Source organism: Alnus glutinosa, chromosome 11 (genome assembly GCF_958979055.1).
Source record: "Alnus glutinosa chromosome 11, dhAlnGlut1.1, whole genome shotgun sequence".
Taxonomy (NCBI): Eukaryota; Viridiplantae; Streptophyta; class Magnoliopsida; order Fagales; family Betulaceae; genus Alnus; species Alnus glutinosa.
In genome coordinates, this window is record NC_084896.1 from 25501845 (window position 1) to 25528291 (window position 26447).

Genomic DNA, 26447 nt, shown 5'->3' on the forward strand with positions numbered 1-26447 from the left:
CAACAAATCTGATGTTTATAGTTTTGGAATGTTATTGATGGAAATGGCTAGTAGAAGAAAGAACTTAAATGCATTTGTAGAGCATTCAAGTCAAATTTACTTTCCTACTTGGGTCTATGATCAATTGTAGGACGGAAAGGACATAGAAATGGAAGGTGCCACAGAGGAGGAAAAGAAAATGATAAGAAGATGATCATAGTTGCATTATGGTGCATACAGATGAAGCCAAGTGATCACCCTTCAATGAACAATGTCGTAGAAATGCTTGAAGGAGAAGCTGACTGTTTACAAATGCCTCCCGTGCCTACCCTAACATCGCTAGAGAGACCCATAATGAATACTACAGAGAATTCAAATCAAAGTTGCTCATCCATTCAATCACATGAATAAGATCAATCAGCTCAATTTTAAATGGAAATTTATTTTTGTCATATTGTTGAGTAATTAGTTTTCTAATGCTTATTTGATAGCACAAAGATGCTTGATATTTATGTATAGTAACTAAGAGTTCATTTGATTGATGATAACTCTTCTTATTATATCATTTTTGTTTTTATTTTTCGGATTCTATTTCCTCATGGTTAACCATTGAATAGAGTTTCAGTTTGAGATGTCATGGTGCTATTCTTCATCACCGACTAGTTATTCTTTGATTTATGAGTTTGGCATATTGGATTATTCTAATCCTTGTCTCTAAGAGATAATCATCATCACAACTCATAAATTTATATTTTTGAATGTGGAAAACTACGAAAATTCGAGCAACTGTTTTTTGAAAGCTTTGGAAGTATATAGGAATACAAAGACCAAGTTGTTTGAAAACCAAATTATAAATGTAAGGACATTGGGCCTCGGAAACCACAAGAATACCTTCGAGTATATGAGCGACTTCCCAATTTTTGTATTACATATATTTTTATTATTAATAAAGTTGTTTATTTTCTTAGAATTACAAAAATATTGGGCATTAGATATTTTTTTATAAATATAATCCATAAGTTACATTATATTCAGGGGTGGAACTAGAGTTTTAGGTTTAGGGTGGGCAAAAAAAAAAAAAAAAAAAATCTTAGGGGGTAAAAAAATTGATTTTTAGGGTATATCTTAAAAGAAAGAAAAAATTTAGGGAGAATTTTTAAATATTTGGGGGCCACACTTGGGTCCATCCCTTATTAGATGTGATTTAGGTATGTTAATGAGATTAATGCATACAATATCTAAATCATAATTCATTGTGACTTATAAACCTTAGTTCGTAATTGGTGATGAAATTGGGCAAGGCTATAAAATATCAATCATGATGATCTATCTTGATCGTGAAAGTAATTGTAACATGTCACTCTTTAATTAGAGTTAAATGTACTCTAATTATTGCTGAAGCATGTTAGAGTTAGTTTAAAGCACCTAAGTGGGAGAATTGGAGAAAAATGAGAGTTGGTTTAGAAGGAATTATAGTTTTGGTAATCGATCACCAACAGGCTTCCCCCAATGAAAGCAAACGTTAGGGAGGCTCATGTAGCGTTATTCGCAAATAACTTAGTTGCATCTTTTGGTTGTAACTTCTTGTTTTTTTTTTTTTTAAGGGGACTCTATAATCATCATTCTAGCAATCAACAAAGCCAAGCTATTCACATAATGGGCCGGTCTTCTCCCCATCATATATAGTAGATATTCTCTAGTAGCTTCAATATTCTTTTCAAAGTTGCACTGTATCAAAAGTTTCTAGAAGTTCAAATTTTCATGTGCACCAAATCGTGAAGTAAGTTGTTACCCATGTACATTGTGTTTGAAAGCATTCACAATTATTCCCTTATTCCCTCTTCCATTAGAGTCAACAATGACAATGATCCCCCTATGGAAGCTCCCCTATTTCTTATATTGTTTAGAAAATAAAATATATACAAAAACACATATGTACATTAACAAAATAATTTCATTTTTAACTTTTTAAATGTTTAAAATTTTCTTATTACAAAATTAAAAATAAACTTATACAAATTTAAGGTACTGGCTTGTGTGTTGTAGTTAAAACTATAGCACACATATTTAACGGCCTAGATGTAATCGAAGAAATTAAAACTTGCTTTTCAACCCCTCTCTCTCATCGTGTGCTATGTCTTTCCATTCTACTTTTTATTTTGAATGAAAAAATAGAAGACTCATATTGGGCTGCCATTCAGAAGAACCGAAAAGGAAGAGGTCGAAATGCAGAGCCGAATCCTGTTGATCCAGGTGGGATGAAATCCAAGTTTTGTAAGAATAGCTAGCAGAAAAGACCATTCCATCTTGTCAAATGCTTTTTCCATATCAATGTTAACAGCCATTAGGCCCTCTCTACCCCTTTTGGATTTAAGAATGTGGAGCATCTCATGAGCCAGTATAAAATTGTCCTGAATATGGCAATTAGGAACAAAGGCTGTCTGAAATGGAGAGATAATATTGTTGAGGAGAGGCTTCAGCCTATTTGCAAGCAGCTTTGAGATGATCTTGTAAATAATATTACAAAGGCTGATGGGGCGGTAGTGATGCACAGAGGAGGCACCCATCTTCTTTGGAATTAATGCTATGAAAGTGTGATTCTGTTCCTTAAGCAGATGGTTATTCCTGAAAAAATCCCAGACAGCTTGAAGGTAATACTATCCCAATATTTCATGTAAAAAAGAGTTGTAAAACCATCAGGGCCAAGGGCCTTAGAGCCACCTAGGCTAGCAAGAGCAGCATGAATTTTTGTTTCAGTCGGAATAGCACATAATATACTATTTTCTTCAGCAGAGACAGAGCAATGAAAAAGATCTAATAACTCAGTGTTAGCAGTAGGATTTGTGGAGTCAAATAGATGCTTGAAATTGGAAACAAAACAATCACCAATAGAATTCCTATTTGAAATCCATCCATCATTTGAGGATTTTAGATGATCAATAGCATTTCTTCTCCGCCGAATAAGGGTGCTAATATGAAAAAATCGAGTCTTAAGATCCTTACAAGTCAACCAAAGTTCTTTAGATTTATGTTTCCAGAGGGATTCTTCCTGAATCAGATATTCATCTAAGAGGGATTTGAGGTGAAGCTTTAAGGCTAAGTTGGAATCTGAAGGAGGGGCTTGTTGAGTAATGTCGAGCAGTTGATAAGTAGAATCCAATTTCCTTTTAATTTCTCCAAAGTAGTGCTTATTCCAGTGTTTGATAGCCTGCTTTGTGTTCTTTAATTTTTTCATCAAGTAGAAGGTTGGAGAGCCAGACACAAGAATCGACTAGGCTTCATTTATAACTTCTCCACAAGTGGGATCTCTTGTCCAAAATTCTTCAAAGTGAAAAGGGCAAGGGAGAGAAGGGGATCTAGATGATGTATCTAAGAGCAGAGGGTTGTGATCAGAATTATGAGCTGGCAAATGAGTAACAGAGAAAGAGGGGAAGTGTTGAATCCATTGATTTATAGCGATGCCCTGATCAAGACATTCTTTAATCAAATAATGACCTTGCCAGTGGTTAGACCACGTATAGGGGTTACCAGATCAATCATACCAAACTGATTCATAAAAGAGCTAAAAGTATTCCTGGAGAACATTGGGAAAGGTCTACCGCCCAATTTGTCATGTTGAGCAGTTATAGCATTAAAATCACCAATACAAAGTCAAGGAAAATCACAATTATCTCCAAAAACAGCTAGAGTGGTCCAGAAATCAGAATTGGATTTCTGATAAGGGGGTCCATAAACAAACGAAATCAACCATTTGACAGTAGGGGAGTTTGAGGAACACCAAGCACAGATCATATCATGAGATACATAGAAATCAAATAGGGTAATATCATTTTTCCAGGCAAGAAAAAGACCCTCTCGAGAGCCAGAGGGAGGAGCCTGAACATTCATATTGTAACCAAGCTGAAGCAATGAAGAACTAGCGGTAGAAGAAGCAGTCTTTGTTTCAGACAAAAATATAATATCAGGATTGTTCTTCCTTATCAAAGCCCGTAAACTATGAATTGTAGAGAATTGAGCCAAACCTCTACAATTCCAAGATAAAATTTTCATGTGGTACAGAAAACATAACAATAAATCCAATGGCCCCAAAACACAAAACTGTCAAAAACAAACAATCCAAAATAGCAAACAAGGGAAACTCCAAAATCTGGCAAAAAACCGAAAAACACCAAGCAAAGGCAAAACACCAAGTAGAAACTAGAGAATACCAAAAAAGCTCTCCACAGATCAAAAACCTGGGAGAAGGAAACGCCGTACTAATCACGACCAACAATCAATTTCGCAGCCCAGGGACTCGAAAATTCCAGCACTGAACCACCGACTGAGCTCAGAAGCAGCCACCGCCAGAGAAAATCTATGGGAACAGGACAGAAATTGGATTTGAAATTGAGGAAGGTGGACAAAATTGAAGGATAGCTCGTGGTAATTTTGGAAGAAAACGGATTGAGAAGATGGGAAATCCTCACAAAAGAGAGAAACAGCTACTCAGATCGGAAGGGGAACAATTTTATTTTTTATTTTTTATTTTTTATTTTTTTTATTTTTTATTTTTTTAGGGTTGTAGGAAAATAGAAGAAGGAAGAGAGAAAAAAGAAAACCGATATATTGGGCGAAATCTGGAAGATGGTTGTTCAGCCTCGTTAGGAGGTGGAAGGCCACGAAAAGCAGAGAGTAAACCTCTGAAAGAGGTGGAGGGTAATCCTCACAAGGAGGCGGTGGGTTTCCCAGCGAGAGAGAAGGTTTACAGAGAGAGATAAGTTCCTCTTTTGTCAAATTTTCCCTTTTCGCCCTTGGGTCGACCAATCCCAGCTACTAGTTCCCTGGCTGCCACGTTTCCGTTGGGATCTCCCCACTTTTCTAAGGTTGACAAAGGTAAGTCCCCCATGGAGTTTGTCTCTTCTGAGCCCCTGCCTTTACCCGATTCTATCCTTCCTCTTCCCCTCATGAATATCTCTCACCCTTGCCCAATAACCATAAACCCACCACTTACCCATCCATCCCATTTCACTGATTTTTTTGCTAAATGGCCTCAACCCTTTTCCCCAAGGCCCATTATTCAACCTTATTCTGGGCCTTTACCAGATTCTATCCTTCCTCTTCCCCACATGAATATCTCTCACCCTTGCCCAATAACCATAAGCCCACCATTTACCCATCCAGCCCATTTCACTGATTTTCTTGCTAAATGGCCTCAACCCTTTTCCCCAAGGCCCATTATTCAACCTTATTCTGGGCCTTTACCAGATTCTATCCTTCCTCTTCCCCACATGAATATCTCTCACCCTTGCCCAATAACCATAAGCCCACCATTTACCCATCCAGCCCATTTCACTGATTTTCTTGCTAAATGGCCTCAACCCTTTTCCCCAAGGCCCATTATTCAACCTTATTCCAACTTTGTACCTTTAAACTTGGATCAAACTACTTTTTCCCCATCTATTGGCCTGTGCAGTCTCCCTTCCACTGATGCCCATCACCCCTATAATTCCACTCCAGACCACCCACTATGCTCCTTCAGAGATTCTTCCATACAGACACTCGGTCATGGCTACTCCCTTACCTCGGTTAGCCCCATATCCCCCTCTTCCCCTTGGTTTAACCCCCTTTTCAAATTCAACCTCCCTCTTCTCTTGTTATCTTACACCTTGCCACCCTTACCCTTCCTCACCTCTCGCTTCAGCCTGTTTCCACCTTGGTAGCTTCCCTCCACGAAAATCAACCCGGCCTTCCCCTCGTCTCTCCCGTTTTCACCCCTATGTCAAACTTGCCTCACTGTCACTTACTCCAGCACCTTCTTTGCCCACGAGCACAACCTCTTCTCCAACAAGCACCACTTAGGCAGCTACCTCGCCATTGGTGGACCTCTCACCCTCCCCCCTTAAGCGCGTAAAGGGTTTGAGATAGATGATATTCCACTGGCATTACTGAAAAAAACTAAGGGGCGGCATTTATTCCCAGGGTTTATGTCCAATATTGAACTGGCAGCCATTTCTCTGGCTTCGTTGAAGGATGGGGGCTCCTCACAGGGAACCTTTTGGTCTATTCAACCTCAGCACAATGAAGGACTCTCCTCTACTCCTACTTCAATCGCCCAAGCTTCTGTGCCACTTCAAGAGAGCTCCTCTCCTAATGATGATGCTCCAGCTTCTAGTCATGGTTCTGTTTCAGTATCTCCAAGGCCTCTTCGTAGGTTTTCCAGGGCAACTAGAGGTCTTGATGTGTTCTCTAGCATACAAGCTGCTCAGCAGTTTGATCCTAATTCTGCGCCTGCCCTAGAGCAGCAAGCTGATGTAGAGGGGGTGGACCAGGCGGGTCTACCTCCCCAACAATGAAACTCCTAGCATGGAATCGTAGAGGTCTGGCCCGAGCCTCTACAATTTGCAGCTTACGGGCTAAGGTTGGGAAACATTCTCCTGATATTTTTACCTATCTAAGACAAAACTTCCTCCATTTGCTGCTTGTATTATATTGAATGGTTTGGGTTTTTTTTTTTTGATGGTCCATGCTCCTCCTCTTGGTTCCAAAGGAGGCCTTTTGTTAGCATGGAAACTTGGTGTTGATTTAGAGTGTTTTCAAACTAATGCAAATACAATAAGTACTTGGTGTTACTCTGACCCCCCTAACCATCCGTGGATGCTTTCTTGTATATATGGTTTTCCTTATGCATTTAATAAACCTCAATTATAGGATAATATGTTGAAATTGGGTGAAAATTTTAATGGACCATGGCTTGTATTGGTGACTTTAATATAATCCTCTCATAGCAAGACAAGCTAGGGGTTTGCCGTATGCCTCTTCCTCTATGGATTTTTTTTCATGATTTTGTTAATTCTAATGGTATGGTTGATTTGGGGTTTATTAGGACTCCTTTCACTTGGTCTAATCATCGGGATGGACATAATCTTATTCTCCAACGTCTAGATCGTGGTATAGCTTCCTCCCAATGGGTCCATTTATTCCTGTCCTTTTCCATATTGCATCTCCCGGCATGGAGTTCAGATCACAACCCTCTTCTCCTTGACACTGCTCAATTTAAGAATTTTCTGTTACGACCATTTAAATTTGAGGAATTTTTGACACACCATCCTGACTACTATTCCACGATTAATCTTGCATGGTCTACCAATTGTTTCGGCTCCCCGGGACATATTCTGAATCAGAAATTACGCTTTACAAAAGTGGCTCTCAAATCAAGGAATCGTCTTTCTTTTGGCAATATCCAACATCAACTTCATTCATTAACATCCTAGCTTGATGCTCTACAGCAGTCTAGTAATTTGTCTAACTTTTATTCTCAAGAATAGGGTTTGCAGAAAGCAATTGATGATCTACTATGCAAAGAGGAAATTCTCTAGCGTTCCAAATCTAGGGAACAATGGCTTACGTGCAAAGATCTTAATACGAAGTTCTTTCATCTTTCGACTCTTATCAAGCGTCGTTGGAACGCCATTGATTTCCTCAAATTATCAAGCGGTGCTTGGGTTTCCGATTGACAGACAATAGGAACCACACTATGTTCTCAATTTGCAAACCTCTTTGCCTCTTCCCATCCTAGCCTTCCGGATGAACTCCTCAATCTCTTCGACAATACTATCTCCATGGAGGAGAATCTTTCCATTTGTTCCATGCCTTCTGAGCAGGAAATTCATGATTCAAATTTTAGTATTGGAGCAACAAAGGCTCTTGGTCTGGAAGGGTTCATAGGGGTTTTTTATTTTTTATTTTTTCAGAAATATTGGAACCTTGTAAAACCGGTGGTTCTCAGCTGCATTTGGAATTTCTTCAATAAGAATCATCTTCTGAAAGAGCACAATCACACTTTCATTGCTTTAGTTCCCAAGCAAATGGGTCCTTCTATGGTTCATCATTTCCGGTCGATCCGTCTCTGCAATATTATTTACAAGATTGTTTCCAAAATCTTGGCAAACAGACTCAAGGGCCTTCTGCATCACTTTATTTCGCCATATCAATAGGCTTTTGTTCCTTCTAGAATGATACAAGATAATTCTATTCTGGCCCATGAACCTTTCCACTCTTTCAAATCCAAGAAAGGTTGTGGGGGCCTTATGGCTGTGAAGATTGATATGAAAAAAGCATTTGATTGAATGGAATAGGATTTCTTATTAACCATAATGCTTAAATTGGGCTTTCACCCCACCTGGGTCAATTGGATAAGGATCTGTGTTTCCACCACCTCTTTTTCGGTTCTGATTAATGGATCCCCTTTTGGGCTTTTCACTCCTACCCAAGGACTTTGTCAAGGTGATCCATTGTCTCCTTTCCTTTTTATTCTAGGTACCGAAGTTCTTTCCAGACTCTTTCAACAACAAGAATCCATTGGTCTTCTCAAAGGAATTTCAATTTCCAAATTTTGTTCGCCAATTAACCATCTTTGTTTGCGGATGATCTAATTATCTTTGCCAAGGCCACTTCCTCTGAGGCGATAGTGATCACATCCTGTCTCCATAAATACTGCAGTTGGTCAGGTCAAAAAGTTAATAATGAGAAATCTTCCATTCTCTTCAACAAGAACACCTCTCTTGCCAGTATCCTGAGAATTATTCTTTATCGTCTGAAGACCTTTGTCCCTTTTTACCTGGGGCTACCCCTGTTGTTTGGATCCTCTCGCAAGGCGGCTTTCCAACCATTGATTGATAAAGTTCTTTCAAAAATCACTGGATGGCAGGCAAAGACTCTATCTCAAGCTGGATGGACTGTTCTCATTAAATCTACGGCAATAGCAATCTCTACTTTTGCTATGAGTACTTTCCTCTTACCATCTTCCCTGTGCAAGACTTTGGATTGACGTTTCAAAGATTTCTGGTTGGGGTTTCCCTTCAATAAATCTCGTAATTAATCTGAGTCTCAAATCTTGGGATTCGATCTGTCTTCCCCGAAATCAAGGTGGCCTCGGTCTCAGGAAAATGCTCACCACAAATCTAGCTCTTATTACTAAACTCAGATGGAAATTCCTTCATCCCAATTCCTTATGGGTTCAGCACTTGCAAAAAAAATACTTACATTATGGTTCTTTCTTTTGGGCTCCCTCTTCCCCTACGACTTCTTAGCTTTGGAGAGGCATCCAAAAATGCAAGCAATATCTGATTTCTGGTTCTTGTTTGAAGATCACTACAACTAGCTCTGAGCCCATTTGGTCTACAGCCTGGGTTCCTTCCCTCCTTTCTTATCGGCCTTCTCCAAGAAACCCCAATAGTAGGAACCTTCCATCCCTCTCTATCTTTTATCTCATTCTTCCAGGCACACGACAGTGGAACGAGCATCTTCTCTATGGCATATTTGATTTTTCCTCTACTTATGCGATTAGCCGTTTGCCTATTTCATAGGAGGTTGACTCAAGTTACCTATTGACCCCCTCTTGCTTTGGATGGTTCACCACCACCTCGGCATACCTTGCAATTCTGAATAATGACTTTATTGGTACCTCCCTCATATCCCCATCTTCTCTATGGAAGAATATCTGGAAGTTACAACTCACAGACCGATTTAGACTTTTTCTTTGGAAAATAGCCTAGGATATTCTCCCAACGACCACGCAGCTACACACTATTATTCCTACTTATAGACCTAATACTCTGTGCCCGCTTTGTAAGTCTGGACCTAACTCTACTCGGCATCTCTTCTTTCATTTTCATTTTGCGATAATTAATTAGCGTCTCTCGCCATGGCCGCTTGATTCTACAACTTTGGATTCCCCCAATTTACAAGACTGGATCAAAATTATTCTCTCCCCTGGAGCCAATCTGAATATCCCCAGTTCTGAACATCATCACTTTCAAGTCTTTGCTACGGTCACATGCGACCTGCTTTGGTTCCACCGTAATAAAGCATTCCATGATGGGCTTTCCTTTGATGTTCGTACTGTTGCCAAGCTCATTACAAAAAAATATCACTAGCATTGTGTTGCTTGGTCACATACGCTTGAACCCATTCCAGAAAAATGGATCTGGCCGCCCCTGAATTGGTATAAGATCAATTTTGATACTGCAATACAAGACTCCTTTTCTAGCCAAGCTACTATTTGTAGGACTCATAATGGACAATTGATCAAGATAGCTTCCCAAATACAGTCCAAATGCTCTCCTAATAAAGGCAAGGCTTTAGCTGCACAACTTGCTGTCTCTCTAGCTGCCTCGCTCCACCTCAATAGGTTCATCCTAGAAGGGGATTCTCAAGTTGTCATCCTTACTCTTCAATGCCCAACAATTGTTCAGGATTGGCGTATCACTGGCATCATTACCACCACATTAGACTCTATTCCTCCTAATTCTTCTTGGTCAGCACGGAAAGTCAATAGAAGTGCAAACTTCGGTGCCCATTATGTGGCACATTGGGCCGTAGCTAGATTTAGATCTAGCAGCATTCCCACTTTCTCTGGTTCCCATCCTTCGCCTATTCCTTTTGTCGGTGGCGCTGATCCCTTGCGCAACGTTGCTCTATATATGAATCCTCAATTGTAGTTTGATCCCAAAGCTTTTGGCTTTGGTTGGTTTTGTAACGTATCTATAAAAAAATAAAAATAAATAAATAAAAAAAGGTTTTAGGATGATTTTTTTAGTTATATACATATTATTTCGAAACAAACGGGATTTTAAAGTTGTTTATAACACATGAAAGGTTCATGAAGATGAATTTTCCTGCATGCATGCTTGAAACTTAGATGCATTTGAAAGGGTCATACGCGTAATTGACTGAAATTGGTAGATATTAAACATTCGTCTCTTTCCTTTATTATGATTTATGCATGCGGTGCGTTTTCATTGGCAGAAAGGTTTACGTACAATCAATTAATCCATTATGGCCGGGGACCATAATTGAAGAAGCAAGCATCACGTACGCTTCCATTCCGCGGAAAGTCAGTCAATTAAGGGCTAACTGTCAATTAAGTCAGTCAATTCGTCTCTTTCCTTCATTATGCATGTGGTGCCTTTTCATTGGCCGGGGGTCATAATTGACTAAGCAAGCATCACGTACGCTTCCAATATTCCGCGGGTTGGTCTATTCAGTGGAAAAATTAATTTGAAGCAGAAAGTCAGTCAAGGGCTAACTGTCATATGAAGGTTTCACGAAGATTCCATGCATCCTTGGTTTTCTTTGTAGGGACCAGGGAAAAGTGCACGTGCAAATTCTTCCTTTTTACGAAAGAGTGATGATACGGATACTGTATTTATTTAATAATCATTTTATACCGTTGATTTGTTAAGCTCGATTAATTATTATTATTTAAAAAAAATTAAAGAATTAGTTGAAACTATTGTGTCAGTATTATAAAATAAAAATATGGTATATATTGTTACTCAAAAAGTAAAATAAAAGAGTATATAGGCCGTGATAATTGTGGAGATTCAAAATCTCTCCCTCTTCGACACTCTCTCCAGAGAAAACACCCAAGAAATTTGTGGTTTCCTTCAACATATCCATTGGATAATTTTGCTAATATTATTCGGTTGATTTTGGGGATTTTGCTAATAATGGTGAAAAAAATGGAATAAAAAATACCAAAAAATAATATTTTTAAAAACAAGTAGAGAATGAAAAAAAAAAAAAAAAATCGATCTATTTAAATTTGTGTTGAAAAAAGAGTAGGTAAAACAAAAAAGAGAACTTTTTGAAGTTTATATTCATTATTTCCCACACCTAAGATCATTACCAGAAACTTGTATGCAGCTGTGAAAGCTATATATACGCGAAGAAAAAAAAAAAAAAAAAATCCTCTATCTAACAAATGGCAGGAAAAATGAGTTATGCACTCATGGTCCTTCTTGCTGTTGATTTTGTCGTTATATTCTGTCTAGCTTTTATTAGTAGAACTACTTCTGATTATGGTAATCACTGTTTTCCTTCTTCTTGGGGTGATATCCATAACATAAGCTATCCGTTTAGCTTAAAAGGTGATCCAAAATACTGCGGCGAACGAAAGTACACCCTGTCATGTGAGAACAACCATACAATGTTATACTTGCATGTATGCCGGAAAATACTACGTACGGCAAATCAATTACGACAACTATACAATCCGAGTGGTAGACTCTAGTATTGATCAGGTATTATCAATCCCCCCTCGATATTTTCTAAGCATGAATAATTTCAGTTATGGGGATCCATATAGCACATATCAAAAAAAGTCGTCATCGAGTTTTTCCGAAGTACTATCAAGGAGTGGGGTTTTCGTGATGTGTGAAAATCCGGTGAATTCTCCATTCTATTTGGAGACTTCTACTTGCTTTGGTAATGGATCAGAGTATTTGTCCAACTCTTCCAAAAGGTATAGATATGTTAAAGTCGGCAGAACGAATGCATCGGACGTGGAGGACTCGTGCCAAGTAGAACGAATGTTTCTGACATCGTTTCCAGCAAATATTGATGCCCCAAATATTTCTTGTTCAGACGCCCGCAATGAATTGTTATATGGTTTTGAGCTGTCATGGCTCCAATACGGATACTCCGAAAAAGAATGCTACTTGGATAAGGCCAATCGTGTTTTTTGCCAACCGGCACCTTCATTCAGTTTTGGTGAGAATTGCTACTTGGATGAGGCGACTCATGTTCGTTGCGACCCTGTCGATTACAGTTTTGGTGAGTAAAGACATAATAATAGTTTTAACTAATCTCAAATTAAATATCCTAATTAAAGGTTATCAAAAGAATTTATTTCCTTTTGCGCATTTATTTTCTGTCTGAAATCTTAGATTTCTCACTCTCACTAAAGGTTTGTTGTATTTTCGAGTCGTAAATCTTTCTGGTTTTGTTTCAAACCTTTCTATTGTCCCAATAAGTTGTTTTCAAATTATTTATGTTCTCATTACTTACTAATTAATTGATCTTTTTTTTTTACCCGTTGCAGCCTTTTCCTGGGTAGGACTTATTATTGGTAAGAACTTTTCTCTCTCCATTGATATTTGCTAATTGTTTCTTTTTTTTTTCTTTTTTTTTTTTCATAGATCATTCCTTAGAAATATGTGAAACATGACAATAGTTTGAACTTGGAGACAAGATGAATATACTTATGACATTTATTTGAAAAAGACAACGAATACGTACCGTGATTAATACACGGATTTAGGAAGCTAGGTGATTAATTGGAAGTTGCATGTAAATATTTTTTCAACTAAAAGAACTATGCTTACACCAATATTGCAGCAATAAGTTTGTTTTGTTCTAATTAGTGTTTGGATGTTCCTGCTCAGGAGGACAGCATGCGGTAATAACTGTATTAGGGTCTCTATGGGTGATTGCGTTTTTAATATATAAATGGCATAGAAGGCATTTATCTATATATGATGCTGTTGAAGAATTTCTACAAACGCACAACAACCTCATGCCAATAAGGTACTCGTACTCAGAAATTAAGAAGATGACTAAAAGTTTCAAGGACAAATTAGGTGAAGGAGGTTATGGCACTGTATATAAAGGAACGCTTCGAAGTGGCCGTTTTGTAGCTATAAAGATGTTAGGTAAATCTAAAGCTAATGGACAAGATTTTATAAATGAAGTTGCAACCATTGGAAGGATTCACCATGTTAATATAGTGCAACTTATTGGTTTTTGCGTTCAAGGGTCAAACCGGGCTCTTATATATGAATTCATGCCTAAAGAGTCTTTGAATAAGTACATTTTTTTCGCCAGAAGAAAATGTCGTCCTAAGCAACAAGAAAATATATGATATTGCTATAGGAGTTGCTCGTGGGATTGAATATTTACATCGAGGATGTGACATGCAAATTTTGCATTTTGATATCAAGCCTCATAACATTCTTCTCGATGAGAATTTTATTCCTAAGGTGTCTGACTTTGGCCTTGCAAAACTGTATCCAGTAGATAATAACATTGTTTCTTTAACTACAGCAAGAGGGACATTAGGATATATGGCTCCTGAATTATTCTACAAAAACATTGGAGGCGTCTCCTACAAATCTGATGTATATAGTTTCGGAATGTTATTGATGGAAATGGCGAGTAGAAGAAAGAACGTAAATGCATTTGTAGAGCATTCAAGCCAAATTTACTTTCCTACTTGGGTTTGTGACCAATTGCATAATGGAAAGGACATAAAAATAGAAGATGCCACGGAGGAGGAAAAGAAAATGATTACGAAGATGATCATAGTTGCATTATGGTGCATACAGATGAAGCCTTGTGATCGCCCTTCAATGAACAATGTCGTAGAAATGCTTGAAGGAGATGTTGAATGCCTACGAATGCCTCCCATGCCTACCCTATCATCATTAGAGAGACCCATAATGGATGCTAGAGAATATTCGAATCAAAGTTGCTCGTCAGTTCAATCAGATGAATCAAATCAATTAGCTCAATTTTAAATGCAAAGTAATTGATATGCATGTCAGTCTAGCGAGTAGTTAGTTTTCTCATGCGTATTTGATAGCACAAAGATGCTTGATATTTATATATAGTAAATTAGAGTTCATTTGATTCATGATAACTCTTCTTATTATATTATTTATTTGTATTCTGAATCTATTTCCTCATGCTTAATCATTGAATAGAGTTTCAGTTTGAGAAGTTATGGTGCTATTCCTCTTTATCCACTAGTTATCGTTTAATTTTTGATTTTTGGTATATTGGATTACACTAATCCTTGACACTTAGGGATAATCACAGTCACAATTGATAAATTTATATTTTTGAATGTGGAACACAACGAACATTTAAAGCAACTATTTTTTGAAAGCTTTGGAAGAATACAATGATACAACAATGGTTGGAGGTTTGAAGTCACCCTAGGTTTTGGGTTTCATATATGTATACGTTGGATGTGCTTTGATTGATATGTAAGGGGAAATGGATCGAGATGTAAATTTAGTGTATAAGGTGCTTGAGAAAATGCCTGAGAAGAATGTGGTTAGTTGGACTTTGATGATAATTAGGTTCACACAATTATGTTACCCATAAGAGGTCATAAATTTTGGTCTTGGCGTATGGTTTTGAGGGGGTTTACATTAAGTGGAGTTTTATTAGCCAGCTCAGAGTTAGAATTATTGTCGGTTGGGTGGCCATTTCATTCTTCAGTTACAATGATGGGATTGGCTTTAATGCAATTTGTGCTTAATGGACATGCATGCAAAGTTCAAAGTTCTGCTAATCATCTAACCTACCCATTAACGTATACTAGTAATTTTGTTTTCAAAAATTTAGAAATTTGTGATGTTATCGATGAAATGGTCAATTCTAAGAGTCATTCGTAAGCATTCAACATCTCCATAATTCAAACATTTTCACAACTTTGTTCATTGAAGAGCGCTAGCCATCACTAGACTTCTTTTGTATGTACCATAATGCCACTATGACCATCTGCTTCACTGTTTTCTTTCCTCCTCCATGGCGTCTTCCATTTCTATGTCCTTTCCATTGTGCAAATGGCCTGGTCATAAACCCAAGTAGAAAAATAAATTTGGCTTGAACGATCTGAAGATGCATTTAAGTTCTTTCTTCTTCCCGTTATTTCCATAAATAAGATTAATTTAAAACTTTAAACAAAAGATTTGTAGGAGACGCATCTGTTAAAATATTGATTTAATGATTAAATTTAAGGAAAAATATAAAAAAGTCTCCTTGAATTAACAGCCGATTTTAGAATAACTCTCTGAATTTTTAAGTGTACTAATGTGACCCATAAAATTATAAAGTGTGCCAAAAAAAACCATTTTTTTTGAAATATTCCTAAAATATTTCCTGTATTTCGCTCCAGTGCTACAATGGGGCCAATTACCCCATGGTTTATTCATGATCACATGCAAAATAATTGACACATGATCATGGGCCCATGCATGTGGAAATATTTAATAGCAATTTGCATGTGCATGGAGGACTCGAAGCGACGAGTCTTGTATTGAGAGATCAATTTCATTTATTTTTCATGGTCTACCTATATACCTTTCTTGGATTTATTGTAGTCAGTCAAGAAAAAGTTCCAAACCCACTGTTACGTCTCCCCTTTATTTAATTCTCATGGTCTACCTTTCTTGGATTTATTCTTAGCCACTCAAGAAAAGCTTGGGATTTATTTCTCATGGGCCCGCTTTGAAGCGTGGATTCTTTGGATTGAGATAAACTTCCAAAGATTCTTGACTCTTGAGCAACACCCATATCATCCACCGTAAGTACGTACTATTAGACCCACATGACAGAGAAGGTTGATGAAAGAATAAAGCAGGTGGTAGCCGGACAATATGGTGGACAAGTTCTATATGTTTTGCGAAGTGTTGTCTTTCTCTTTATAGTCATTTTAAAATTAATATGGCTTTTAAAATTATAATTTAATCAAAATTTAATAGTAATTTATTATATACTTGATGGTGATTTTAAAATTCACATCAATTTCAAAATGATTCAAGGAAGACCCATTTTGGATAATTAAGGATCCCTGACCTACAATTTCTAAAAAATTATAGATTATCAAATTAAGTAAATTCGGCCTGTTTCTTAAAATGAATGGCGTGAAAAATATTGCAAATTAAAAATGTGACATATTACCTATGAGAATTGAGTATATTTCCATCATATTCTTGCACTTTATATTGTTAAAAAGAGTTTAACAAAAAACTATCTTTTGGTTTACTAGAAAAGAAGTGTCTCTTCAAAAGTGAAGAAAAACTATTTTTAAATGATTTATTTGTTTATTTATTGATTCCTTAGTAACATACTACATTTTTAATAAATAGCATTTTTTAAGCCATTTGATATAAATAATAGTCTCAATTTACATAATTTAAGAATCTACAATTTCAAAACAAACGTAACTCTTTTTAGCATTACTCTTGTAACGCTAGAGCAAAATACAAGAGAAAGAACCTTTGTTAGGTAAGCCGTCAGTTCAGTAGTGGACTATTAATTGCTTCTCCCACTAAATTTTGACCCGTACTTTTGGAGTAATTCTAACTATGAGGAAGACCAGAGTTTTCTTTGTGACATCTCAAATGTCATGTAGTTTTTAAAATCATCATTATATCAAAATTTAATAATTATTATTTCAAATTTAATGGTGATTTTAAAAGTCACATGACATTTGAGAATAACATAAAATTAAGGGGAGTGATTCTTGCACTTACAGTGCACAACAGGTGCACAACACCAAGACACAATGCAGTGGGGCTTAATGTGTAGGCCCTACTTTATTGTGTCTTGCTGTTGTACACTTGTTGTCCCACTCCATTGTGTCTTAGTGTTCTGCACTTGTTGTGTACTGTAAGTATTTCTATCATTTTCCCCTAAGATTAATGATTTTAGTCCTCCTTATAGCAATACCCCTACTTTTATCTAAGGTAATTAGCATTTGTGTCGAGCCAATGCACATGTAGCCATGTGGCCCATGTGGGCCTGATCGATTTTTGAGGGCCGCAAAGTCTTCAACTCAATGTACGAGCTGGATTCAAGCCCAAGGAATATGGGATTGTTCCGAGAATGGAACATTAATATTCATGATTGGTTGATTTTTTGGGCTGATCAGGCCCGTTCATGGTAATGGACTAATAAAGATCTTGGGAAACTTGCTGCAAAGATCGGGGTTGTTTGTCAAGGAACAATACATTACAGTACTGTTCATGTACTTTATTTTTTTTCATTTTTTTATACTTTTCATTACTAATCAACATAAAAACATTCCCACTTTTTTCACTTTTTTATATCACATCAATAATTTTTTATTACTATTCAAATAAAAAAATTCACTACAATACAAAACTTTTTCAATTTTTTATACAAATTCTTTTTATTTTATATCACATCATCACTTTTTACTAATTTCAAAAGCTAACAACCCACTACTCTGTTCTGTTCTGTTCTGTAATGTCACTTGCCAAACAAGCCCGATGATTCTTGAGCAATACCCATATGATGAGCGTACTATTAGGGGGCATATTAGCGCTATAAATTGGTTCGTTGGTTTTATTTTATTTTAATAAAATACTTCTTTGTTTTGTGTGTTTTTATTTTAAATATAATGAAACCTAATAACGTTTTCACAAAGTTGTGTAGCTTCTTAATTAAATTAATTTCACTGACTGTTTTTTAGGATGAAAATTTCGGTCACTGAAGTCATATTTATTTTGGCGTAAAATATTTTTCTTATTTTTGAGTGTTTAGTATGATGTAAAATATTGGTCAATCTGAAAATATTTTTAATTGAAAAAAATAAAATAAAATAACATTCACAAGGAGTAAAATGGTAAAATGGTTTACGCTTCTTATCTGGGTAAACTATTTTTTGTCTCTCTCCCATCCCAGGGCAGACAATTGTGAGAAGGCCCCTGATGAGGCTCACTTGTCAGAGCAAGTGGGCTGCACAAGGGCCCTCTCACACTTACATGCCCAAATTGCGAATAATAAGACAGACAATTAATGTACTGGATCTCAATCTCATCCCCAAATAACTTCTATTCTCACACACTCTTTTGCTCTATATCTTATCTCCATTGTCTCTCTATCTTTCTCGCATATCCTCATATTATATAAACATATATAATCATTGTTATTCGATATGTGTATATTTCCATTAAACGTATAATTTTTAGGATGATTTTTTTAGTTATGTATATATTTTATGCCGAAACGTGCTTCTAAAGTTTTTTACAACACATGAAAGCTAAGGTTCATGAAAGATGAATTTTCCTGCATGCTTGAAACTTAATTAATTACATGCATTTGAATGGTTTAGAAATGGATTGACTGAAATTGGTAGATGTTAACCATGCGTCTCTTTCCTTCATTATGCATGTGGTGCGTTTTCATTGGCAGAAAGGTTTACAATCAATCAATTCATTATGGCCGGGGGCCATAATTGAAGAAGCAAGCATCACGCGCGTACGCTTCCATTCCGCCGGTTGGTCTATTCAGTGGAAAAATTAATTAGAAGCTAGCAGAAAGTCAGTCAAGAGCTAACTGTCATATGAAGGTTTCACGAAAGTTCCATGCGTCTTTGTTTTTCTTTGTAGGGACTAGGGAGAAGCGTACGTGCAAATTCTTCCTTTTTACGAATACCGTGCTTAATACAAGGATTTAGGAAGGTGATTAATTGGAAGTTGTAAGTATTAGCTGGGGACACTATGGGTGATTGCGTTTTTAATACATAAATGGCCGTAGAAGGCATTTATCTATGTATGATGATGTGGAAGAATTTACAAACTCACAACAATCTTGTGTCAATAAGGTACTCTTACTCAGAAATTAAGAAGATGACCAAAAGTTTCAAGGACAAATTGAGTGAAGGAGGCTATGGCACTGTATGTATATAAAAGGAACACTTCGAAGTGGCCGCCTTGTAGCTATAAGATGTTAGGTAAATCTAAAGTTAATAGACGAAATTTTATAAATGAAGTTGCAACCATTAGAAGAATTCGCCATGTTAATGTAGTGCAGCTTATTGGTTTTTGCGTTCAAATGTCAAACCGGGTTCTTAATTATATATGAATTCATGCCTAAAAGGGTCTCTGAATAAGTGTTGTCTAAGCAACAAGAAAATATATGATATTGCTATAGGAGTTGTTCGTGAGATTGAATATTTACATCAAGGATGTGATATACAAATTTTGCATTTTGATATCAAGCCTCACAACATTCTTCTTGATGAGAATTTTACTCCTAAGGTGTCTGACTTTGGCCGTGCAAAATTGTATCTAATAGATAACAACATTGTTTCTTTGACTGCAGCAAGAAGGACATTAGGATATATGGCTCCTAAACTATTCTACAAAAACATTGGAGGTGCATGTCTCCAACAAATCTAATATTTATAGTTTTGGAATGTTATATGTTGATGGAAATGGCAAGTAGGAGAAAGAACATAAGTGCATTTGTAGAGCATTCAAGCCAAATATACTTTCCTACTTAGGTGTTGGCTTATGGTTTTGATGGGGTTTACATTAAGTGGAGTTTTATAACCGGCCTAGAGTTAGAATTGTTGTCGCTTGGGTGGCCATTTCATTCTTCAGTTACAAGGATAGGATTGGCTTTAATTTAAATGCAATTTGTGTTAGTTGTTGCTTAATGGAAATGTATGCAAAGTTCAAACTTATGCTAATCATATAACATTAACGTATACTTGTAATTTTGTTTTTAAAAAATTTAGAAATGTGTGATGTTATCGATGAAATGGTCAATTCTGAGAGTCATTCGTAAGCATACAACACCTCCTTCAAACAATATTTCTACAACATTGTTCGTTGAAGGGCAATCGATCACTAGACTTTTTCTTTATGCACCACATACATATAATGCCACTAGCTATGACCATCTTCTTCACTATTTTCTTTCCTCCTTCATGGCATCTTCCGTTTCTATGTCCTTTCCGTTGTGCAAATGGTCATAGACCCAAATAAAAAAGTAAATTTGACTTGAATACTCTGAAGATGCATTTAAGTTCTTTCTTGTTCCCGTTATTTTCATCAATAACATTCTGAAACTAAAAACAAAAGATTTGTAAGAGACGTACACTTCTGTTAAAGTATTGATTAATGATTAAATTTATGAAAAAATATAACAAAGCTTCCTAAACTATCAACCAATTTTAGAATAGCTACCTAAATTGTTAAATTTAGTAATGTGACCCATCAAACTATCAAAGTGTGCTAAAATATTCCTACCCATCAAATTCACTTTTGTCCAAATATTCCTAAAATATTTCCTATATATATTTCGCTCTAGTGCTACAATGGGGCCAACTACCCCGTCGTTTATGCTGATTGATAATCACATGCAAATAATTGACATGATCATGGGCCCATGCATGTGGAATTTAACAAGCAATTTGCATGTGGAGGACTTGAAGCGAGAAGTCTTGTATTGAGATAAACTTCCAAACCCTTTATTTCTCATGGTCTACCTTTCTTGGATTTATTCTTAGCCACTCAAGAAAAGCTTGGGATTTCTCATGGGCCCTCTAACGGATAGCTGTTTGAAAAACTTAACCTACATTCAAAAACTGGCTGGCAATTTTGATCATGGAGAAGCTTTGAAGTGTGGATTCTTTGGATTGAGATAAACTTCCAAGCATTCTTGACTCTTGAGCAAGACCCACATGACAGAGAAGGTTGATGAAAGAAGCAGGCGGTGGTAGATGGAAAATATGGTGGACAAGTTCTATATGTTTTGACAAGTGCTATCTACTCTCTTTCGAGTCATTTTAAAATTCATGCGACTTTTAAAATCACAATTAAATTAAAATTTAATAATAATTTATCATACATTTAATGGTAATTTTAAAAGCCACGTTAATTTTAGAAGGCTTCAAGGAAGAGTACCCCTTTTGGATAATTAAGGATCCCCGGCCTACAATTTCCAAAAAATTATAGATTATCAAATTAAGTCAATTTAGGCCGTTTCTTAAAATGAACTGTGTAAAAAATACTCATATTAAAAATGTGACATATTACCTATGAAAATCGAATATATTTCCATCATATTCTTACAAGTACATGCATAGTAATTAATCTTGTTCAAACCATAAAAGAAAAGCGAGGAACTTCTTACAAGTACATCATTGTTAATATCTGTGTTTTTGAGGGTTATTTTTTTATTTTTATTTTAGGTTTGACAAGAGTTTTAATATGATATAAAAGTAAACGTAAATAGTTTATACTTTTAATTATTTATTAATATTTTTAACTTGAGAATATAAGTACACGCAGTATTTAGTCTTTCGTTGCAACAGATCGATTAGCACAGGTAGAATGTCATTTTATCACACAATTGGAAGAATAAACTCAAAATATGGTAAAACTATTGCAAGATTCGTCCACAGCATAGAATTTATCCACTATTTCAAATACATTTCAAAGGTAACAATATATTGTCCAACTTCGACTGACGTGTGCATAATGTGAACATTAAATTTTAAATTTAAATTACAAGTACATTAAATTTTTTAAAAACAAAATTAAAAGTTAAAATGGAAAGATAAATTGATCATGAAATCCATAATAGTAATATTTTTTGCTAGAAGTACATAATGTGTACTTAATTTATAGAACATTCTTCTTTTGCAAGAAATCCTGACCATCAAACGTGCGTACGTAGTGGTACTGCGACTAAAACTAAAAAGATTTTCACTTTAAGGTTATAGAAAAGAAAGGAAAAGGGGAAAGATTAATAGTTCTAATCCTCGAGTACAATATGATTGAAACCTGAATGATCATTACTCTTGTTCCGGGATGACATCAAACTTTTGGTCTAGATTCATTCTTGTGGGATTTGTCGAGCCAAATGGATTAGGAGGCATAGTTAATTCATTCCCTCCTTCCAACATTTGAGTGACAACTTTCATAGAAGGACGACTCGCTGGGTGCCATTGGATGCACCAAAGTCCAACAATTGCAAGTTTTTTTGCAATTTTAGCATCTTCATCATCCTCAATGAGGACTCGTAAGTCTTCTTTTTGTTCCAAGAAATTGTAGATCCATTCTGGAAAGTAAACTTGATTAGTGTTATTTACTTTATTCTCAACATTTTTCCTTCCTCCAACTACTTCAAGCAATAAAATTCTAAAACTATAGACATCTGATTTGTAAGAAACATTTCCAAAGTTCCTAGAGAAGACTTCAGGTGCAATGTAACCCATAGTACCCCTGGCTACAGTCATGGACACTGCACTTTGATCCTTGGAGCACAACTTAGCAAGACCAAAATCAGAAATTTTTGGATTAAAATTTTCATCTAGCAAAACATTCACTACAAAAAAAAGGCACAATCTGCCAATTTTCGTGCCACTAAATCACAAACAGAGCCGTTTCTCACATTGTCTTTAGAAGCATTCACAATTATTCTCCTATTATCTTCCATTAGAATCAATAGTGACAAAGATCTCCGGTGTAATCCCCTATTTCCTATATTATTTAGGAAAAATATATCTAAAAACATATATATACATTAACAAAAGTAATTCATTTTTAACATTGTAAATGTTTAAAACGTTATCATTACAAAGTTAAAAAAATAATAAAAATGAACTTTATACAAATTTATATAATCTTATACGAGTCAACCGAATTTATACGAGTTTGACTCGATACATGAGCTCAATTTCAATTACGCTTGATTTATTTAATAAACAAACCAAACTCTTAGCCCGAGCTATGTATATTTCTATCGGATGGCTGCATGTTTTATATATATAATAGTTTTGCTAGACGTATTAGTATGCATAAGAGTCTCAATAGAAAAGAACTTATGTATATTTCTATCGGATGGTTGCATGATTTAAATGCTATTGTTTTCTAAGTCTTACTAAATCAAAGGTAATATAGTAGGTGATGATGTATGTAGTTGTATCCAACAATGAAACTTCTACTTATAAGCTCAACTGCGAAGTATGCTTTAAATGTTTTTCATTAGTCAGTGTTTGCTATATCAGATATGGGGATTTTCAAACAAAAGTTTATAAAATCGGTGGTTGTTATAGTGTACGCATGACTAGAAAAGAAAAGTTAGTTCTTTGCGAAAACTCGGTGAATAGTATACATCTGAGGTCTTAGTGTATTTATATATGCTAAGACAGTGGGCTCATAATTCTACCTATACGGATGTGGCAACCCCCGCAACCGTACAGACATTGTTGCTTTGGTTGCAGGTTTTGTGGATATAGATTTTGACTCGTCCACCTAGCGTATGGGATGCTATAATTGGAGCACATCACGACAGTTATTAGTCACGGACTCATGGGTAGTCTGCATTTGGGTATTTTATTTATGGCTCGTGTCATACGTGGCATATGTATTTGTTGAGCCTGTATTTTAGTATGTAATTAGTGTAATATGTTTTATAAACTTGAATCAGTTAGATATGTAAATGGCTCTTGCTGTTGATAACAATTATAAACTAGATGTATTTTCGATATTGATATGTATTCCGCTGCACATTGATATTTATATTCCGCTGTGTTAGATGTAACTCTAAATATCAGGTACATGTTATGGAACGTGTACGTATGTTGGCTGAGCGACAAGTAGTCGTGCCACTGTGAAGATCCGTTTGTATGTTTAAAAAAAAATAAATAAATAACGGGTCGTCACATATAACTCCAAACAAAGAGAACACCAATAACCAGAGTTCTCATTGGCAAAAGTTTCGAATCCAATGTGGCACCCCATCTGCATAAATGAGCTATCAGCACCAGGAAATGCCAATTAGCCCTTGCTCAATTGGTCCAGGTGCTGTAAGGTTAAGGAATAAAGCCTTGAGTCTAGCTCGTGAAATTCTTGTATATCCCCCAATGAACTTAGATACTACAATAACAATAAATTCAACACCAACATTAAACAAAAAAAAAGTAAAAAATCCTTTAGTCTTCGATGCTGAACAATTGTCCCAAAGTAGGAAAAAAGAATAATTCAACATGCGGCAATTGGGAATCACAAAGATTAGCAAGAATAATTATGATGCAATACAGACTATTTGAATATATATATATATATATATATATATATATGTTTATGCAAAAGCCCTGTTGAATATACATAAAACAAGGCAATCACAAAGGTTAGTATGAACAATTCTGATATCGATGCACTATTTGAATATATCACTGATGAATATTAAGGGGGAAAACCCAAGGAAAGAATGAGAAAACAGTATTTGCTGAAATGCCAAAAAAACAAAAGGGAAGTATGACAAATGAACTTAGATACTATAATAACAAAAAAAAAAAAAAAAAAATTGCTTTCATTTGGTTCAACAAGATATATAAGAGTTTAAGAGATAAGTGATAAAATTAGCCCTTGCTCAAAGCAGTGTTTGTGTCAAACCAATGCACATGTAGCCATGTGGCCCATATGGGCCAGATCGATTTCTGAGGGCTGGAAAGTCTTCAATTCAATGTACAAGGATTCAAGTTCCGAGAATGGAACATTAATATGCATGATTGGTTGGTTTATTGGGCCGATCAGGCTCGTTCATGGTTCTTAGGAAACTTGGTGCATGCAAAGATGATTCTTGAGCAATACCCATATGATTAGCGTACTATTAGCCTATTTAGGGGCATAAATTAGCTATAAATTGGTTAGTTGGTTTTGTTTTATTTTAATGAAATCCTTCTTTGTTTTGTGTGTTTTTATTTTAAATATAATGAAACCTAATAACGTTTTCACAAAGTTGTGTAGCGTCTAAATTAAATTGAATTCACCAGTGGTTTTTTACGACGAAAATTTCAGTCATTGAAGCTATATTTGTTTTGGCATAAAATATTTTCCTTAATTTTGAGTGTTTAGTGTGATGTAAATTATTGGTCAACCTGAAAATATTTTCAGCTGACAAAAAAAAAAAAAATAACATTTATAAAGCGTAAAATGGTTTATGCTTCTCATCTGTGTAAACTACTTTTGGCCTGTCTCCCACCCCCAGGGTAGGCAATTGTGAGAGGGCCCCTGATGGAGCTCACTTGCCAGAGCAGGTGGGCTGCACAAGGGCCTTCTCACAATTGCATGCCCAAATTGAAAACAACGTGGACAGACAATTGCATTGGATTTTAATCTCAGCCCGAATGTCTTCTATTCCCACACTCTCTTTTGCTCTGCAGCTCATCTTCATTGTCTCTCTATCTTCCTCGCATCTACTCAGATTATATGGGAATATATTTATATATGATCATTGTTGGTCAATATGTATATCTTTTAACATGTTCTTGCTTCGTCCGGTTTAAAGCCTTTGGTTTTTGCCCCTTGTTGTTCATTTCGCAAATGATATGAAATGAATCATAGGGGCAAAATATAAAAGCACTAAATCACAAGAGTGGAACGTATTTAACCCTTTAATTAAGCTAAGTTTTAGCTAGGTTGACTTTTTTAGTTGTGTTTATATTTTATGCGGAAACAATTAAATACGCGTTAAAGTTGTTTATAACACATGAAAGGTTCAAAATCAATGTTTTTTCCTTGAAACTTACATGGACATAGATTTTCAAGTTTCGACAAATTGATAACTTATATTATCATATTTGATTTGGATGACGTACATTTGAAGTGTTTAGAAGAAGATAATCCGGATCGATCGGTAGTGGTTGTGTTTTTAAACGGAACGAGTCAAGTTTAATTAGCTTAATTAAAAACTACGAAATTTTAAGTTTAATTTATCAAAAACTTAAAGCTAGGACATAATAAATTATGCATTGGAATGGGTCATGCATGCATGCGCCATGACTAAAATTGGTAGATATTAATTAAACATGCGTGCACCATGCCAGCATGCGTCTCTTTCCTTCATTATGATTTATGCATGTACGTGGTGCCTTTTCATTGGCAGAAAGGTTTCCGTACAATCAATTATAATTCATTCTGGCCGGGGGCCTTAATAATTAATTGACTAAGCAAACATAACGCGGGTTGGTCTATTCAGTGAAAAAAGTCAAGCTAGCTTTATCAAAGTTATATGTATGAAGCTTTCACCCAAATTCCATGCATCCTTGTTTTTACAAGTTGGAAACTTAACCCACTCATAAATAATGAAGTGAT

The 26447-nt window shown here is 35.9% G+C and overlaps 1 protein-coding gene and 1 pseudogene across 1 annotated transcript; one reads left to right on the plus strand and one right to left on the minus strand.

Moving 5' to 3' along the window:
• The first annotated feature begins 13210 nt into the window (after positions 1 to 13210).
• On the plus strand, positions 13211 to 14388 carry LOC133882099 (rust resistance kinase Lr10-like; annotated as a pseudogene).
• A 7529-nt stretch (positions 14389 to 21917) lies between these two features.
• LOC133882101 (rust resistance kinase Lr10-like) lies at positions 21918 to 22662 on the minus strand. Its single transcript, XM_062321203.1, has one exon. It carries the CDS (start codon positions 22583 to 22585, stop codon positions 22142 to 22144), a length of 444 nt encoding a protein of 147 aa, XP_062177187.1. The 5' UTR covers positions 22586 to 22662; the 3' UTR covers positions 21918 to 22141.
• Positions 22663 to 26447: the final 3785 nt, after the last annotated feature.

Coding starts and splice junctions, on each gene's coding strand:
- LOC133882101 (XM_062321203.1), bottom strand. CDS start 22,585: ATGACTGTAGCCAGGGGTACTATGGGTTACATTGCACCTGAAGTCTTC.